The 19,696-nt window shown below is 36.8% G+C and overlaps 2 protein-coding genes and 1 long non-coding RNA gene across 4 annotated transcripts in view; 1 reads left to right on the top strand and 2 right to left on the bottom strand.

Moving 5' to 3' along the window:
* The window catches only part of LOC133654932 (poly(ADP-ribose) glycohydrolase-like), a 58,457-nt gene extending 53,156 nt beyond the window's left edge, over nucleotides 1-5,301 (bottom strand). The window contains exon 1 of the mRNA XM_062054808.1: nucleotides 4,895-5,301. The gene's annotated coding sequence lies outside the window, so the exon portion shown is untranslated. The remainder of the gene's footprint in view (nucleotides 1-4,894) is intronic.
* Nucleotides 5,302-7,786: 2,485 nt separating this feature from the next.
* The window catches only part of LOC133655317 (uncharacterized), a 95,333-nt gene continuing 83,423 nt past the window's right edge, over nucleotides 7,787-19,696 (bottom strand). For both annotated transcript variants that reach the window (XR_009826980.1, XR_009826979.1), the window contains exons 4-5: nucleotides 8,208-8,279; nucleotides 7,787-8,144 (exon numbers count right to left, since the gene is read on the bottom strand). This is a non-coding gene — a long non-coding RNA (uncharacterized LOC133655317). The remainder of the gene's footprint in view (nucleotides 8,145-8,207; nucleotides 8,280-19,696) is intronic.
* zgc:174164 (uncharacterized protein LOC570656 homolog) overlaps nucleotides 7,921-19,696 on the top strand; it is a 56,302-nt gene continuing 44,526 nt past the window's right edge. Inside the window, exons 1-5 of the mRNA XM_062055341.1 lie at nucleotides 7,921-8,121; nucleotides 8,229-8,287; nucleotides 8,357-8,436; nucleotides 8,506-8,572; nucleotides 8,691-8,767. Coding sequence (XP_061911325.1) covers nucleotides 8,055-8,121; nucleotides 8,229-8,287; nucleotides 8,357-8,436; nucleotides 8,506-8,572; nucleotides 8,691-8,767 — 350 coding nt within the window. The 5' untranslated portion in view covers nucleotides 7,921-8,054. The remainder of the gene's footprint in view (nucleotides 8,122-8,228; nucleotides 8,288-8,356; nucleotides 8,437-8,505; nucleotides 8,573-8,690; nucleotides 8,768-19,696) is intronic.

Genomic DNA, 19,696 nt, shown 5'->3' on the forward strand with positions numbered 1-19,696 from the left:
CCACTATGTGACTTAGTGTCGCTTCGTTTTTAACCAGTAGCGAAAAAACAAACAAAAAATACTTAAAAAACACAATGACCTGGATGAATGAAAACATCTATAGATACGGAGACAATTCATAATGATTGGCTGGTTTACATACAGCAGGGGTGTCCAAACTTTTTCCACTGAGGGCCGCAAACGGAAAAATTAAAGCATGTGGGGGCCATTTTGATATTTTTCATTTTCAAACCATAACAAAATATATTGATTTTTTAAATGTATTTTACCTTTAGGGGTCCCGGGGACCATAAAGGGTCTCAGTTATTAAAATGTTAAAAATAAGTCTAATTTCTATTATTATTTTTTATTTAACGCTTACAGTAAATCTCTATATCAACTTTAAAAAAAAAAAGTTTTATGGCTTTTCTGTCAAAAACAACTTTGTTTTTTTATAGTAAAACTGAAATATGCAGTATTTAGAAATTAGAGCCCTAAAAGATTAATAATGCAGGACACCATTGATTTTAATTCTTTAATATTTTTGAGTAATCAGTGAAAAGATAAATAAAATACCACTAAATATATTTGGGATCCAAAAGGTGCCCCACACATAAAGTGATACATTTTTATTAGTTTCTTTTTTTTTTTACTTTCAACACTTAAGTTACGAGATCAACTTCAGATATATCTGTCGATTTTACGATTGAACTATTATTTTGTTTGTTTTATGCTATTTTGTCAAAGAAAACGTTGATGTTTTTATATGGCAACTACACAATATATGCAATATTTACCACATAAAACATTTTAAAGTGAAATATTTTAACTAATCGGAGCTTTGAAAATAATTAATTATAACATGGATTTTTTGTCATTATTATTATTTTTGAGCAGTGGCAAAAAAAGAAAAAGAAAGAAAGACAAAAGAAAAAAAAAACAGCCTGCATGGCAGCTTTGTGTCAACATTGAAACTTTTTCTCATTAGATTTCACCTCATTACACTTTTTTTAATGTTCTTTTTTATTTTTTGCAATAGCATTTCCAGAATGTGTGGCGGGCCGGTAAACAATTAGCTGCGGGCCGCAAATGGCCCCCGGGCCGCACTTTGGACACCACTGACAATGATGAGTCACGATTGGCTAAAGTTAAGGGCAAAATAGAGATGTTCGATAATGGCTTTTTTGCCGATATTACGATATTGTCCAACTCTTAATTACCGATTCCGATATCAACCGATACCGATATATACAGTCGTGGAATTAACACATTATTATGCCTAATTTTGTTGTGATGCCCCGCTGGATGCATTAAACAATGTAACAAGGTTTTCCAAAAATGCCAACATGGCACTGCCATATTTATTATTGAAGTCACAAAGTGCATTATTTTTTTTTAACATGCCTCTAAAACAGCAGCTTGGAATTTGGGACATGCTCTCCCCGAGAGAGCATGAGGAAGTTGAGTTGGTTTTTTTTGGTGTCTTCCTGTGTTTATTGTTTTAATTCTTGTCTTGCGCTCCTATATTGGTGGCTTTTCCTGTTTTGTTTGTATTTTCCTGTAGAAGCTTCATGTCTTCCTTTAGCGCTATTCCCCGCACCTAAGGGTGTAACGGTACGTGTATTTGTATTGAACCGTTTAGGTACGGGGGGTTCGGTTCGGAGGTGTACCGAACGAGTTTCCACACGGACATATTAAGTAGCGTACCGCACGTTGTGTAAACAATGCACACCGGGGCACAACACACGGCATGCTAGCAGCGACCGGGCTACAACAACAAAGCGAAAGAGGTTTGCCGACATTGTTCAGCTCCAGTAGGGTATGCTTCTGGCAACACGTCCAACATGCTAACCCATTTGAAGCTTCAACGACGAGAAAGACGAGCGTTGTGCAAACACCGCATTCAAGCAGCCTCTCCTCGGCGAGTCAGGCAGGGCTAAAGCAATAACAAATGCCGGTGGTGTTTTTATAGCAGCAGATTTAAGACCATATTGCATTAAAAACTAGATTTTGACCCACTTCTTTTTTCTGCAGACAATGTGGATAAACTGATTTTTCTGGCAAAAAACATGAAGATTGAGTGAAAGTCACCAGGGTTAAAAGCTGGGGGGGAAAAGAAAAGTTAATCTGAGGCTGAGTTGACCTGAAACTGTTTAATGTTGCACTTTTTATATGTAGAAGAAAAGTTTTGTCATTTTATTTAATCTGAGTAACAACTTGAGGCAGTTTAATGTTGATTAACGTGGACCTCGACTTAAACAAGTTGAAAAACTTATTCGGGTGTTACCATTTAGTGGTCAATTGTACAGAATATGTACTGTACTGTGCAATCTACAAATAAAAGTATCAATTAATAAATCAATCAAAAAAAGCACTTTATATGTAGAAAGGTTTTGTTAAGAAACCATTCAGAGCCTTATCTTATTTATTTTTTATTTTATATATGTTGACCACATTAACCCTGACAATGGACCCTCTGTGTATATGTTATTATCCAAAATGTAAATTTTGTTGTTTTCTTACTGTACCGAAAATTAACTGAACCGTGACCTCTAAACCGAGGTATGTACCGAACCGAAATGTTTGTGTACCGTTACTCCCTTACCCGCACCTGCTTTGTTTTAGCAATCAAGGCTATTTAAGTTGTCGCTATCCTTCTTTGTGTGGACATTGTTGATTATCATGTCATGTACGGATGTACTTTGTGGACGCCGTCTTTGCTCCACACGCTGTAAGTCTTTGCTGTCATCCAGCATTCTGTTTTTGTTTACTTTGCAACCAGTTCAGTTTTAGTTTTGTTTTGCACAGCCTTCCCTAAGCTTCAATGCATTTTCTTAGGGGCACTCACCTTTTGTTTATAATTGGTTTAAGCATTAGACGCCTTTTTACCTGCACGCTGTCATCTGCATATTGTGATCACAACAAACTATGTTTCCGACATCTACAAAGCAATTAGCTACCTGCTGCCACCTACTGATATGGAAGAGTACAACATGGTTACTCTGCCGCGCTCTAGACAGCACCGACACTCAACAATGGCACATTTGAATGAATGAAATAAGTTTATTTCGGTCATATTATCAACCATTTTGTGTGACCAGTTTAACAGTACAGATTAGACATATTTAACAATCATACACATTTACACACAAAAAGAAAAAAAAAGAAAAAAAATGACCGAAAAAGGAATAGGCTGAAGCCAAAGCTTATATTTGCCTATCCTATACATTCACTGAACATTAGATTGCCTGGAACATCAACGTTAAAAAAAATCAATGGGATGAAAGTAATTGTTACTATATTTAATAATTTTAAATTATTTCACCTTTTAAGGTTTTCTTAAACCTTAAAGAACTACATTTCTTCAGCTCATCACTGAGCTTGTTCCACCACCATTTAACTCCTAAAACTGAAATACATTTGTATTTTAAATTTGTTCTTACTTTACCTCTTTCAAAAATCAATATTCACGTAAATTATAATTTTTTCCTCTTAATTGAAATAAGCTAAGAATACCAGCTGGGAGGCTGTTGTTCTTTACTCGAAACATAATTTCCATTGTTTTAAAAAAACACAATATCTGAAAATTTTAACACATTAGAATTTATAAATAATGGATTGGTATGTTCATAGTAGCACGCTTTGTGTATTATTCTAAAGACCCTTTTTTGAAGTTTAATTATTGGGTCTATGTTTGTTCTATAAACATTTCCCCAAACTTCAACACAATATGTTAAATATGGAAAAATAAAAGGATAATATAACATATGCAGACATTTCTTATTCAGCATGTGTCTTACTTTATACAGAATAGCAATGGATTTGGATATTTTTCCCTTTATATATTCAATATGCGGTTTCCAACATAATTTATGATCAATTATTATTCCCAAGAATTTAGTTTCATATACTCTATCAATTTCCACTTGATTCAATTTTAATTTTGCTTCACAATTTGTCCTTGCACCACTAAACACCATAAATTTTGTTTTCTTATCATTTAATGATAACATATTAATATCAAACCATTTTTTTTAGCTGAATCAACTCAACCTCTATTATCCTCAACACTTCCTTCAAGTCTTCTCCTGAACAATATACATTTGTATGATCTGCAAACATAATACATTTCAATTTATTAGATACTGAACAAATATAATTTAAATAAAGTATAAATAACTTAGGTCCCAATACCGAGCCTTGTGGAACCCCACAAGTTACTCTTCTTGGCTGTGATTTAGTCTTATTAATTTCCATATATTGAGAACTATTTCTGAAATAACTACTTAACCACTGTTGTGAAACACCTCTTATGCCATGGTTTTCCAATATTTGCAGAAGTAAGGAATGATCGATTGTGTCAAAAGCTTTACATAAATCAATAAATACTCCAACGGTGTGTTGCTTTTTTTCTTCACGTTCATATTTCGCTGTGTTTGTTGCATTTTTGTTGCGTTTCGCTTGATTGTAAAACATGTCAATGGAGAGGGGGTGTGACGTTCATAGGTTGTCAATATTCAGTGTTTTATGGCTCATAGTTAACATTACCAATCCCACATTCTTTATTTTCATGTACATTCTGGGTGTCTCATTCAGGAAAAAATGTTTTTAATTCCATTCCGTTTTTTAAGGCAGTCTGTTATAACATTTATCAAACATTAGTGTGAGGTTTTGTATTAGTGTTCCTAAAAATCAGATATACCGGCCCCCAGACACATTTGTTTCTTTAAATTTGGCCCCCGAGTCAAAATAATTGCCCAGGCCTGCCATAGAGAGTGGATGATGGGGACGTTGGAGTTACTATCCGGGCTCTCTTTACTGGAGGTTCAAAGTGTATCAGTGCACTTGTTCTACAAACAAAACAAAAAAGTGAAAAAGAGACATAACACAAATTATACAAAGTATTTGTACTTACAAGGAAACTTGAGACAGATGACTTTATGGCGTTTCCAGCTTGATTGGAGGTCGCTGGCAGTGTCGCTGAGCTACCAGGAAATGTGATTGTATTTTATATGCAAAACCATTGCTTAATATTGTAAGATATTGTTCGGAATTTTGTACTTTAATTGGATTGTGTCCGCGCTAACGTGAAGCATCCGCTAGCTAACCTAGCAATGTACGTTGTATCGCAACGAGCTTTAAACACGCTTGCACAGCCAAAACCGAGTTCGGAATACCATTACGATTAAATACAAAACTTGGCCAAATGCGGATAGTTTTCTGGTAAAAAGCACAAATGTCAAGTGGAAGCAGAATTACTGACTAGAACGCGAGCACTTGTCTTGTGTTGTTAAACTTCTGGCTTGGACTTCCGGGTGGAGTGACGTCAGATCTCGTAAGATGTCGCGACATCTCCGCACCGGAGTAGATTTCTTACTTTTTGTTTGTTCGTTTGTTTTTTGAATTTTTTAAACCTTTATTTATAAATGTCAACATTTAAAAACAATTGATAAAAAATAATAATCAAAATAAGCACAAAAACAGTACAAACACTTCTGACTTGGACTTCCGGGTTGAGTGACGTCAGATCTCCTCAGATGTCGCGACATTTCCACACCGATAGATTTATTTCTTCATTCTGTATTTTATGGTAACAATACGATTCAAAGTAATTAAAACAACGTATATTTTAATTAATAATGGAGTTGAAATTATAACAGTAATATTCTAAACAGAAAAACGAGTGTTTTTGTTGTTGTTTGATTGTTGATTTTCTCGACAAAACAGTTTTTAAAACATGCTATTGCTTAAGAGCGCTGTAAACACAATAATAAAAGGGTGAATTTTACTTTAATAATTGTTGTGTTGTTAAACTTGTTATTTTATTTTATTTTTTTTAATTTTATTTTATAAACCTGTATTTATAAATTGCAACATTTACAAACAATTGAGAAATAATAATCATCAAAATAAGTACAAAAACAGTACAAAAACAGTACAAAAACAGTATAAAACAGCGCCAGGGTGTTGTAAAGTCAATAAAGTAACTAAAATAGAATGCAATATATATATATATATATATATATATATATATATATATATATATATATATATATATATATATATATATATATATATATATATATATATATATATATATATATATATATATATATATATATATATATATATATATATATATATATATATATAACAAAGTGCAAAGCTATAGGCTCACACAAGTTCAGTAAATAATTTACATTTGGAACACAGCATCATCGTTTTCACAGCTTTTTGGTTGTTAGAGGTAGAGAGTGTTTTAACGTAGAGTTCTAATTCTTTTTTAAAGGCACAAAAAACATGTAGATTTCTTACTTAATTCTGTACTTTATGGTAACAATACGATTCAAAGTAATTAAAATAACGTATATTTTAATGAATGAGGTTGAAATTATAACAGTGACATCCCAAACAGAAAAACAAGTGTTTTTGTTGTTGTTTGATTGTTTATTCTCGCTAAAAATAAAAAAAACACGTTTTTTAAAAACATGTTATTGTTTAAGAGCGCTGTAAACACAATAAAAAAGGGTGAATTTTAATGTAATAATTGTTGCGTTGTTAAACTTCTGACTTGGACTTTCGGGTTGAGTGACGTCATAGCTCCTAAAATGTTGCAACATCTCCACACCAATAGATTTATTTCTTAATTCTGTATTTCATGGTAACAATACGATTCAAAGTTATTAAAATTATCTATAATTTAATTAATAATGGATTTGAAATTATAACAGTATTATCCCAAACAGAAAACTAGTGTTTTTGTTGTTGTTTTAGTGTTAATTCTCGCTAAAAAAAACTTTAAAAAACCCCAACATGTTATTGTTTCATAGCGCTGTAAACACAATAATAAAAGGGTGAATTGTACTTTAATAATTGTTGTGTGGTTAAACTTTATTTATTTATTTTAATGTATTTTTTAAATATAAACCTTTATTTATAAATTTCAACATTTACAAACAGTTGAAAATACAAAAAAAGTACAAAACAGTACAAAAACAGTACAGCACCAGGGGGTTGTAAATTCAAAGTAACTAAAATAGAATGCAAAAAAATAAAACAAATAAAAAAATAAAAATAAAATAAAATAAATAAATAAATAAAAAAATATATATATATAATAAACAAAGTGCAAAGCCATAGGCTCACTCAATCTCAGTAAATAACTTAAATTTGGAACATAGCATCATCGTTTTCACAGCTTTTTTGGTTGTTAGGTAGAGAGTGTTTTAATGTAGAGTTCTAAATCTTTTTTAAAGGCACAAAAACTTACATTTATGAATATAAAACTTAGCCAATAGTATAATGAGGTTGCAAAGGTAAAATTCATTTTCAATTTTTTTTCATACAGTGTAAAACCAAATATCACATCTTTAAAATGTTGTGTTGTTAAACTTCTGACTTGGACTTTCGGATTGAGTGACGTCAGATCTCGCAAAATATCGCGACATCTCCACAACGAGGTCGATTTCCTTTTTAATTCTGTATTTTATGGTAACAATACGATTCAAAGTAAGTAAAATAAGGCATATTTTCAATAATAATGGAGATTAAATTATAACAGTAATATTTTTAACAGAAAAACGAGGGTTTTTGTGGTTGTTTGATTGTTGATTTTCGCGACAAAACCGATTTTAAAACATGTTATTGTTTAAGAGCGCTGTAAACACAATAATGAAAGGGTGAATTTTACTTGAATAATTTTTCTTTTTCTTTTTAAAACCTTTATTTGTAATATGCAACATTTACATACAATCAATAAATAATACTGATCCAAACAAGTACAGAAACAGTACAAAAACAGCGCCAGAGAGGTTTTAAACTCAATAAAGTATCTAAAAAAGAATGCAAATTATATATATGAAACAAAATGTAAAGCAATAGTTTCACACAAGTTCCATAAATAATCCACATTTGGAACACGGCATCACCTACAATAGAGGACGCCCCTTGGCCACGCCCACCGTGACGCACCTGTCCTGTAGAAGGAAGCCGATGTTCGACGCTGCGTTGAATTAAAGTGAGACCAATGACTTAAATGAATACTTCGCCTTTGGTTTAATCCCATCTACGAGACGATGGCCAGAGAACACATCGTCGTCGCTCTTTTGCTTCTCTTTTGCGCTGGTGGAATTGACAACGCAGGTGAGTCGCTTTGTTGGCAACTCCTTTGACAATACAACAGAAAGTATTAGCACAAGAACACTAAAGGAGTGCCAATATTGACTTACCTGGGTGATATACTCTTGCAGATATCACAAATGGGATTTCCAAGTATTCCATTGTGCGCCCTCAGCTCATTCCTGCACAGGTAAGTGACAGGAAGTCACTAAAAGCCTTTTAAAATGAACCTTTTATGTCATTTTGTGTATGCTTTCAGAAATCCAATGACGATGAGGACATTTCATATGTGCTCCAAATAGACAACGCGCCCCAGATCCTTCATCTAAAGAGGAACAGGTGAAGAAAAAGGCCTACATTTAAATGCCACAGATGATTGTGTTACTATAACACACTTCTTCTTTCCAGAGGCTTTGTACGTCCAGATTTGTTCGCGGCTGAAAATGGCAACCACACAGCGACACGTCGGAAACACGTAAGTTAACATCACTGTTTAATTGTTTGCAAGAGTGGACCATTTTAGGACCTCGGAGTAACAGGTGTCACTTCCTTAAATGTGTCATTAAGAGTTAATACTTTCATTTCCTCCCTAGGTGCATTGTTATTATCATGGTGAAGTGGAAGGATATGAGAACTCAATGGTGGCGCTCAGCACTTGCAACGGTTTGAGGTTAGGTCACATTTTGTTTACACAAAAAAAGGGACTTGGTTTGGGTTGTTGGTGCGAAATAAGTCATCTCCATAATTTGTGTGGCCCTAAACAAGATTTAGTTTTCTACCAATCATTCAAAACCAGTTTTAGGGGTTCCCTGAAATGCTCACAAAATTATTGTAACTTATTTTCAAATAGTGCTAACAAATTTAATATAAAGTATCCAGAATAACCTGTTCTCTTTAAAGGGGAACTTCACTTTTGTTTTGAATGTTGCCTATCATTCACAACTAGAGGTGTCCGATAATATCGGACTGCCGATATTATCGGCCGATAAATGCTTTAATTGTAATATCGGAAATTATCGGTATCGGTTTCAAAAGGTAAAATGTATGACTTTTTAAAACGCCGCTGTACGGAGTGGTACACGGACGTAGGGAGAAGTACAGAGCGCCAATAAATCTTTGCGTGTCACACAATATCTACGGCAAGGCATACTTGGTCAACAGCCATACAGGTCACACTGAGGGTGGCCGTATAAACAACTTTAACACTGTTACAAATATGTGCCACACTGTGAACCCACATCAAACAAGAATGACAAACACATTTCCGGAGAACGTCCGCACCGTAACACAACATAAACACAACAGAACAAATACCCAGAACCCCTTGCAGCACTAACTCTTCCGGGACGCTACAATATACACCCCCAACCCGGCCCACCTCAACCTCCTCATGCTCTCTGAGGGAGAGCATGTCCCAAATTCCAAGCTGCTGTTTTGAGGCATGTAAAAAAAAATAATGCACTTTGTGACTTCAATAATAAATATGGCAGTGCCATGTTGGCACTTTTTTCCGTAACTTGAGTTGATTTATTTTGGAAAACCTTGTTACATTGTTTAATGCATCACAACAAAATTAGGCATAATAATGTGTTAATTCCACGACTGTATATATCGGAATCGGTAATCAAGAGTTGGACAATATCGGATATCGGCAAAAAAGCCATTATCGAACATCTCTATTTTATATACATGCTGTGGCCGAAAGCGGACTACATGTATGAGTACATATATATGTAGTGGACTACATATACCTGTATATGAGTACATATGACAATAATATAATGGATATATCATTAATAATTGTTATGATTGGTTATTAAGAGTATGTGAAAGTTCAATGTTGTGTTATGTCTGACCATGTTTGTTAAATTGTTGTACTGGTTGATTTTTTTGTTTTTTGCGCGGTGACTAGGGAAGGTTGTTTGGATTGAGACACACCTTGACAGTAAAAAACAGAAATGTAAAATTTTCCCCAAATTTATGAAAAATAAAAAATCAAATTTCCATAAGTATTCAGAAACTTTGATGCACCTTTTGGCAGCAATTACAGCCTCAAGTATTTTTTGAGTACGACGCCACAAGCTTGGCACACCTATCTTTGGGCAGTTTCACCCATTTTTTTTTGCCCATTCCTCTTTGCAGCACCTCTCAACCTCAATCAGGTTGGATGGGAATTGTTGATTTTCATCCAGGATGACTCTGTACATTGCTACATTCATCCTAGTCTAGTCAGGGAGGTGACCAAGAACTTGATGGTCACTCTGTCAGAGCTACAGCATTCCTCTGTGTAGAGAGGAGAACCTTGAAAGACTCTCAGACAAAATTCTCTGGTCTGATGAGACAAAGATTGAACTCTTTGGCGTGAATGCCAGGTGTCATGTTTGGAGGAAACCAGGCACCGCTCATGACCAGGTCAATACCATCCCTACAGTGAAGCATGGTGGTGGCAGCATCATGCTGTGGGGATGTTTTTTTTAGTGGCAGGAACCGGGAGAGGGAAATGCAGCAATGTAACGAGACATTATGGATGAAAACCGAGGCTTTCCATCCAACCTGATGGAGCTTGAGAGGTGCTGCAAAGAGGAATGGGTGAAACTGGCCAAAGATAGGTGTGCCGAGCTTGCGGCATCGTATTCAAAAAGACTTGAGGCTGTAATTGCTGCCAAATGTGCATCAACAAAGTACATGGGACTTTCGTGATTTTTATTTTTAATCAAGTTGCAAAAAATTCTACATTTCTGTTTTTTTCTGTGAAGATGGGGTGTGGGGTGTACATTAATGAGAAATAAAATCAACTTTTTTGATTTTAGCAAATGGCTGCAATGAAACAAAGAGTGGGAAATTTAAAGGGGTCTGAATACTTTCTGTACACACTGTATGTCATATGCAGTTGGGAGAAGTTTCAAATGAGAGCACAGTGTGCTCTGGTTAATAAGAGAGTCATCCAAGCACATTCAATATCGTCCAGAAACGGGGAATTGTTTGGATTGAAAGCTTTTCACTTCAATCATTGATTTGATGTTCATCGTTCCCACGGCACGTAGTAGCATTTTGTGTGTGTTGTTGTCTGCTGTCGCTGTGTGATGTTGTCTCTTTCTATTTGACGTCAACTTAATTTTAGTGTGGTGCTGGTTGACGCTTTCATTCGTAAAAATATATTTTCCTGCATTGAACTTGCTGTGCATCTGACGCTGTCTTGCTCACATAAAAGTGAAGTGAAGTGAATTATATTTATATAGCGCTTTTCTCTAGTGACTCAAAGCGCTTTACATAGTGAAAACCCAATATCTAAGTTACATTTAAAGCAGTGTGGGTGGCACTGGGAGCAGGTGGGTAAAGTGTCTTGCCCAAGGACACAACGGCAGTGACTAGGATGGCGGAAGCGGGGATCGAACCTGGAACCCTCAAGTTGCTGGCACGGCCACTCTACCAACCGATCTATACCGGCTATATTATTAAACTTCACTACTTTATCGAAAAAGTGTCCTTAAACATTTTAGATGAAAAAGACATACACCATATTTCCGAAAGTATTTGGCCACCCATCCAAATGATGAGAATCAGGGGCCGTACTTATCAAGCTTCTTAGAGTGCCATTTTACACTTAAGTCCTGAGAATTTGCGAAATTTAGTCCTACTCTCAAACTTAAGAATAAAAGCTTTTTATCAACGTTCTTAAGTCTAAGAATCACTCCTACTCTCCACGATATTTAAGAGACCTTCAGAGGTGTCTTAAGTGGTTAGGAGTTGCCAGCAGGGGATGGCACTGAGGCGAGAGAGACGTGCGCGAACGTTCAGGGAACGGAACAATGTTTTTGTTTTTTTTGATGACGAGCAGCTGATCAAACGGTATCGTTTAGACAGAGCGGGTATTATTTTTGTCACAGATTTAATACTTTTCGATTCCTTGTTGATTTTTTGCATGTGTCTGCAGTGGGCTAGTATATATAGAGCCACCCACACCAGTTTCAAATTAGTTGCCTAATTAATGAATTGGAAAGAAAATGTTATGACAGTAGCGTATGTGTGTGGTCGTGAGGTGAGTGACGTCAGTGAGTGTGTGGGCGAGAGAAGAGAGGGAGCGGTAGCGTGAGTGCCGGCGGGGACTAGTTTGTTTTGTATTATTTTGTAGTTTATGGTCCAAATATACACTCCCATTGTCCACTTAAATATTTCCAAGATATTTCTTTATTCTTAGACAACGGATTCCCTTCCGTGATTGGTCATTTCTATGGACACAGAAATGACGTCACCTAAAATTGCGTTTACGGCACATAGTAATGTCGTAATTCAGCTCTGAGTGTGACACTTAAGATTCAGTCCTACACTTCGCTGAAAGTGTGAGTAAGACGCTTGATAACTAACTTTTAAGTGCAGCTTTCAGCGAAGAATTTATTTACTCTTAAGTCAACTCTTAGCAGACTTCTTAGGAGTAATTCTAAGAAGCTTGATAAGTACGGCCCCTGGGGCCCCTAATCACTTGGCCCGGCCACAGGTGTATAAAATCATGCAATATCGTTTCTACAAACATTTGTGAAAATGCCACCTGTGCAACAAATCCAGTCATGAAATTTCCTCGCTCCTAAATATTCCAAAGTCAACTGTCGGCTTTATTATAAGAAAATGGAAGAGTTTGGGAACAACAGCAACTCGGCCACCAAGTGGTAGGCCACGTAAACTGACAGAGAGGGAGAAAAGCAAATTTAAAAGTAGCATGCCACGTTACATCAAGCGTACATCGCTAGCGGTCTGATCTGATTTGGACTGTTTGAACTGGTGTCAAACTCATTTTAGGTCAGGGGCCGCATGGAGAAAAATCTGTGCACACACGGGCCTGACTATTAAAATAATGGCATTAAGACAAAAAAATAAAGACAACTTCAGATTGTTTTCTTTATATTATTTTGGCGAAAAGTAGAACAAACACATTCTGAAAATTTTACAATAAAAACATAGAAAAAAATAACGTCAGCGGTAAAGTTTACATGCATGAAGGAAAGAAGAAAGTGAATGAATGTTTATAACTGAATACATTTACATACGCATTAAAATGTGTATTCTTTTGTATTTTATTCTTTTTAATGAATTAAAGGCCTACTGAAATGAATTTTTTTTATTTAAACGGGGATAGCAGATCCATTCTATGTGTCATACTTGATCATTTCGCGATATTGCCATATTTTTGCTGAAAGGATTTAGTAGAGAACATCGACGATAAAGTTTGCAACTTTTGGTCGCTGATAAAAAAAGCCTTGCCTGTACCGGAAGTAGCGTGACGTCGCAGGTTGAAAGGCTCCTCACATTTCCCCGTTGTTTACACCAGCAGCGAGAGCGATTCGGACCGAGAAAGCGACGATTACCCCATTATTTGAGCGAGGATAAAATATTTGTGGATGAGGAATGTGAGAGTGAAGGACTAGAGTGCAGTGCAGGACGTATTTTTTTTCCCGCTCTGACCATAACTTAGGTACAAGGGCTCATTGGATTCCACACTTTCTCCTTTTTCTATTGTGGATCACGGATTTGTATTTTAAACCACCTCGGATACTATATCCTCTTGAAAATGAGAGTCGAGAACGCAAAATGGACATTCACAGTGACTTTTATCTCCACGACAATACATCGGTGAAGCACTTTAGCCACGGAGCTAACGTGATAGCATCGTGCTTAAAAATGCAGATAGAAACAAAAGAAATAAGCCCCTGACTGGAAGGATAGACAGAAGATCAACAATACTACTATCAGGAGACACCGAACCAAACACTGGACCTGTAACTACACGGTTAATGCTGTGCCGCCTGTCGAAGCCTAGCAATGCTGTTGCTAACGACGCCATTGAAGCTAACTTAGCTACGGGACCTCGTCAGAGCTATGATAAAAACATTAGCGCTCCACCTACGCCAGCCCTCATCTGCTCATCAACACCCGTGCTCACCTGCGTTCCAGCGATCGACGGCGCGACGAAGGACTTCACCCGATCATCGATGCGGTCGGCGGCTAGCGTCGGATAGCGCGTCTGCTATCCAACTCAAAGTCCTCCTGGTTGTGTTGCTGCAGCCAGCCGCAAATACACCGATCCCACCTACAGCTTTCTTCTTTGCAGTCTCCATTGTTCATTAAACAAATTGCAAAAGATTCACCAACACAGATGTCCAGAATACTGTGGAATTTTGCGATGAAAACAGAGCTGTTTGTATTGTATACAATGTGTCCGAATACTTCCGTTTCAACCATCGACTTCACGCGCAAACGTCATCATACATAGACGTTTTCAACCGGAAGTTCCCCGGGAAATTTAAAATTGCACTTTATAAGTTAACCCGGCCGTATTGGCATGTGTTGCAATGTTAAGATTTCATCATTGATATATAAACTATCCGACTGCGTGGTCGGTAGTAGTGGCTTTCAGTAGGCCTTTAAGTAACGTTTATGACAACCTTTTTCCAAACCACAATATAGAATGTGAGATACAGGATAATGCATACATTAGATTTGTTTTCAAAACGGTCACAAAAAAGTGGGACCCCATTTTTATGACTTCATTTTCTAGCGTCAACACTGATGGAGTATTGGTGCGTGCAAAACAGCAGCAGGCGGCTGTGGCCTGCGGGCCGGTTCTAATACTAATGAAATATCATCCCGGGGGGGGCCATAGATAATTCCGCAGGCCTTGACTTTGACACCTATGGTTTAAAGAATCGTATATATGTGTGAATGCTTTCACGCAATTAAACCAAACCAAAGCATCGCAAAGGCCCGCGACGGGTGTTGACGCAATGTGAATGTCAAATTGAAGAAATTAATTGAAGCGCTGGAGTAACTATCAATATATTAGGATGGCGATTTTGTCTCAAAAACATATCTCTTTTTAAAATGTACCGGTATAACTCGTAATACCGGTATACAGAGGTGGCGTCTGATGTCACTGATTCTGCTTCCGCCCTGTCTAATTGCACACCTTGACAAGCTACTACTTGTAAATTATTCATAGCCCTTGAACTTTTCCATATTTTGTCACATTACAACCACAAACGTAGAATATATTTCCTTGGAATTTCGTGTGAAAGACCAACACAAAATGGTTTACAATTGTGACGATGTTTATGATTCAAAACATTTTTTTTTACAAATAAAAAAGTCAAATTATTCAGCCCCCTTTCCTCTGAGGGCAACCAATTGCCTTGAAAGTTGCCTGATGATTGCTAAATAACTAAATACTGTCCACCTGTGTGTAGTATGATAATAATAATAATATATTTTACTTGTAAAAAGCACTTTACATTGAGTAAACAACCTCAAAGTGCTACAGTGTATTAAAAAAAAAAGATCATAAAAAATAAATAAAAATAAAAACTAGAACAGCCAAATAGCTAGAACTAGTATGCATATATGTAAAAAAAAAAAAAGGCTTTTTTTTTTTTTTTTTAAAAAGAAGGGTTTTTAAGCCTTTTTAAAAGCATCCACCGTCTGTGGTGCCCTCAGGTGGTCAGGGAGAGCGTTCCACAGACTGGGAGCGGCGGAGCAGAAAGCCCGGTCTCCCATTGTTCGTAGCTTTGTCCTCAGAGGTTGGAGGAGTTTAGCCTGTCCGGTTAGCCTGTCCTGATCTCAGTTCAAACATACTGTAGCTGTTCTCTGACAGCTTCAGGGGTTGGTTAAGAGAATTTTGGGGAGAAAACATGATTCATGAAGTACAAGGAACACACCAGACCGGTCAGGGACAGAGTTGTGGAGAAGTTTAAAGCAGGCCTAGGCTATAAAAAGATGTTCCCATGCTTTGAACATCTCACGGAGCACTGTTCAATTCATCATCCGGAAATGAAAATAGTATGGCACAACTGTAAAGCTACCAAGATGAGGCCGTCCATTTAAACTTAAAGGCCGAACAAGGAGAGCACTGATCAGATACCATGCATTGATTAACGTGGACCCCGACTTAAACACGTTGAAAAACTTATTCGGGTGTTACCATTTAGTGGTCAATTGTACGGAATATGTACTGTAGTGTGCAATCTACTAATAAAAGTTTCAATCAATCAAAGAGATGTAGCCAAAAAGCCCATGGTGACTCCGGACCAACTGCAGAGATCCACAGCTCAGGTAGGGGAATCTGTCCACGGGACAACTGCTGGTTGTGCGTTGCACAGATGTGGTCTTTATTGAAGAGTGCCAAGAAGAAAGCCATAGAAGAAAACCATAAGAAGCTCCATTTGCAGTTTGCCAGAAGCCATGTTTGAGACACCACAAACATGTAGAAGAACGACACCCAAATTGAACTTTTTGATCAAAATGCAAAACGCTATGTGTGGCGTTAAACTAACAGTCTTTATTTTATTTGTTTTTAAATGTCTAAACAACCTCGCGCCAACATATCTCTCCGACCCCCTTCAGCCTTACTGCCCTTACCGATCCCTAAGATCAGCCGACCAGCTGCTACTGACGGTCCCTGACACAAGGCTGAAGCTTAGAGGTGACAGAGCTTTCGCCGCTGCTGCTCCCAAGCTCTGGAACGACCTACCTCTGAGTGTTAGACAAGCCTCCTCTCTTCCTGTTTTTAAATCTCTCTTAAAAACATACTTTTATTCCATGGCTGTTAACACTGAGTGATATCCATCCTGCAATGGCGCCCCATAATACACCTGCTGTGAACCTGTTTTTATGTTTTATTTATTTATTTTTTATCGTGTTCTCTTTGTGTTGTGTTTGCTCGGTACTCGTATTATCTTTTAACCTGCCCATTGTACAGCACTTTGGCTACCCCTGTGGTCAATTTTAAATGTGCTTTATAAATAAAGTTGATTTGATTTGATTTGAACACTGCACATCACCCTGAACACACCATTGCCACTGTCAAATGTGGTGGCAGCATCATGCTCTGGGGGTGCTTCTCTTTAGCAGGGACAGGGAAGATAGTCAGAGTTGATGGGGAAATGGTTGGAGCCAAATTCAGGGCAATTTTGGAAGAAAATCTTTTGGGAGTCTGCCAAAGACTTGAGAGCGGGACGGGGGTTCACCTTCCGGCAGGGCAACGACCCTGGACATAAAGCCATGGTTACAATTAGGGATGTCCGATAATGTCTTTTTGCCGATATCCGATATTCCGATATTGTCCAACTCTTTAATTACCGATATCAACCGATACCGATATATGCAGTCGTGGAATTAACACATTATTATGCCTAATTTGGACAACCAGGTATGGTGAAGATAAGGTACTTTTTTAAAAAATTAGTAAAATATGATAAATAAATTAAAAACATTTTCTTGAATAAAAAAGAAAGTACAACAATATAAAAACAGTTACATAGAAACTAGTAATGAATGAAAATGAGTAAAATTAACTGTTAAAGGTTAGTACTATTAGTGGAGCAGCAGCACGCACAATCATGTGTGCTTACGGACTGTATTCCTTGCAGACTGTATTGATATATATTGATATATAATGTAGGAAGCAGAATATTAATAACAGAAAGAAACAACCCTTTTGTGTGAATGAGTGTAAATGGGGGAGGGAGGTTTTTTGGGTTGGTGCACTAATTGTAAGTGTATCTTGTGTTTTTTATGTTGATTTAATTAAAAAAACCCAAAAAAAACAAAAAAAAAACGATACCGATAATAAAAAAAACGATACCGATAATTTCCGATATTACATTTTAACGCATATATCGGCCGATAATATCGGACATCTCTAGTTACAATGAATGCCCATCCATCCATTTTCTACCGCTTGTCCCTTTTTGGGGTCGCGGGGGGTCGCTGGAGCCTATCTCAGCTGCATCGGGCGGAAGGCGGGGTACACCCTGGACAAGTCGCCACCTGATCGCAGGGCCAACACAGATAGACAGACAACATTCACACTCACATTCACACACTAGGGCCAATTTTTTAGTGTTGCCAATCAACTTATCCCCAGGTAAACAAAACATACTCATGTCTTTGAATGCCTCCGTCAAAGTCTAGACCTGAACCCAATCGAGAATCTATGGCAAGATCTGAAAAACGCGCTTGACAAACGCTCTCCGTCTAGTCTGACTGAGCTTGAACTGTTTTGCAAACAAGAATGGGGAAAGCATTTCCGTCACTAGATTTGTAAAGCTGGTAGAGACAAACCCTAAATACCTACAGCTGTAATTGTAATTCCAGCAAAAGGTGGTGCCACAAAGTATTGACTCAGGGGGGGGCTGAATACTTTTGCACAATACCCTTTTCTCTTAAAAAAAAAAAATCATGTATAATTTTCTTTAAACTTTACAATTGAATACCATTTTGTGTTCTTCCACATAAAATTACAATAAAATACATTTGTTTGTGGTTGTAATGTGACAAAATATGGAAAAGTTCAAGGGGAAGGAATACTGTATACGTATAGTTAATTTGCATTATTGATGTATAGGGATGATGTTTGATAAGAAATGATCGAGTTCGAGCCTATTATCGAATCCTCTTATCGATTCTCTTATGGAGTCCAGATAGGTTGTTGTATATGGAAAAAAACACACAATATTTGGTTTAACAAAAGCTCACTTTTATTATATAATAAAAAAATAAAATCTAATAAATAAATAAATATTGACTGTTACCCACCTAAAAAAATAAAATAAAATAAATAAATATTGACTGTTGTTACCCAAAGTATATTAAGTGGGATTTTTCAGAGAAACAAATATATACAGTAACACAAAAACAAGCTGTCTCTGTGATCACTATAGGTGTATAAACAATAATAAAGTGTTAAATAAAATCAGTCCCTTGGGCACAAAACTGAAAATAATACAGCTCTCCAAAAAGTGCAATTCTGCTGCTATTTGACATAACTGTTTGTTATGATGCTTTGACATTTTTGCACTTTATTTCTTTATTGAAAGAACATTCTATGAAGAGAAAAGTTGTTTGCAAATGTGGTTACAATGCTAAAAAATGAAAAGTTAAAGCTAAAAAAAGAAATACACTTTATTGAGTTAACATTATTTCTTTATAGGGGGAAAAATGTTATGAGCGAGAGAATATAACAACTACACTACCCAGCATGCAACTGGAGTTACGAGCATGCGCGGTAGCCCCGAAAAGTGTTGCATGTTGCCACGCTGTGAAAGTAAACGTCAAGAACTCAGCCAACACGCCTCGTCTGCATTATTTATAATTAGACAGACAACACATATACAGTGTGATTTTGTTTTGTTTACAAGGAAAGAAAAACAAAAGTTAAAAAAGGGAGATATGTTGTATATATATGTATGTGCTGCGGTTGCTTTAAGAACGTTGCGACAGCTGCCGTAAAGGAGGTGCGTTGCTATGTTTCCGGTTGGTCGTAAAAGTGTTGGTCATGTGTTGTACCCTGCTCAAATCTCTCAGTAAAGTTATTCGATGGATTATAGCTTTTGTTTTGAACTTTATTACACCTTGGAGCGCTTTTTCCCGTCCAATTTTTTTCCTGCTTTCGCTATCTGCGCCTAATGACTGAGCTACGTGACGTCATTTCTTGTGATGTCCCACGGAGCATTTCTGGTCGGGACGGGATTCGAATAAAGAATCAACTCTTTTCCTTTACTATAGTGGTCTCGATAACGGGTACCGGTTCTCAAAAAGGGATTCGAGTCCGAGG

Source organism: Entelurus aequoreus, linkage group LG08 (assembly GCF_033978785.1).
Source record: "Entelurus aequoreus isolate RoL-2023_Sb linkage group LG08, RoL_Eaeq_v1.1, whole genome shotgun sequence".
Classification (NCBI taxonomy): Eukaryota; Metazoa; Chordata; class Actinopteri; order Syngnathiformes; family Syngnathidae; genus Entelurus; species Entelurus aequoreus.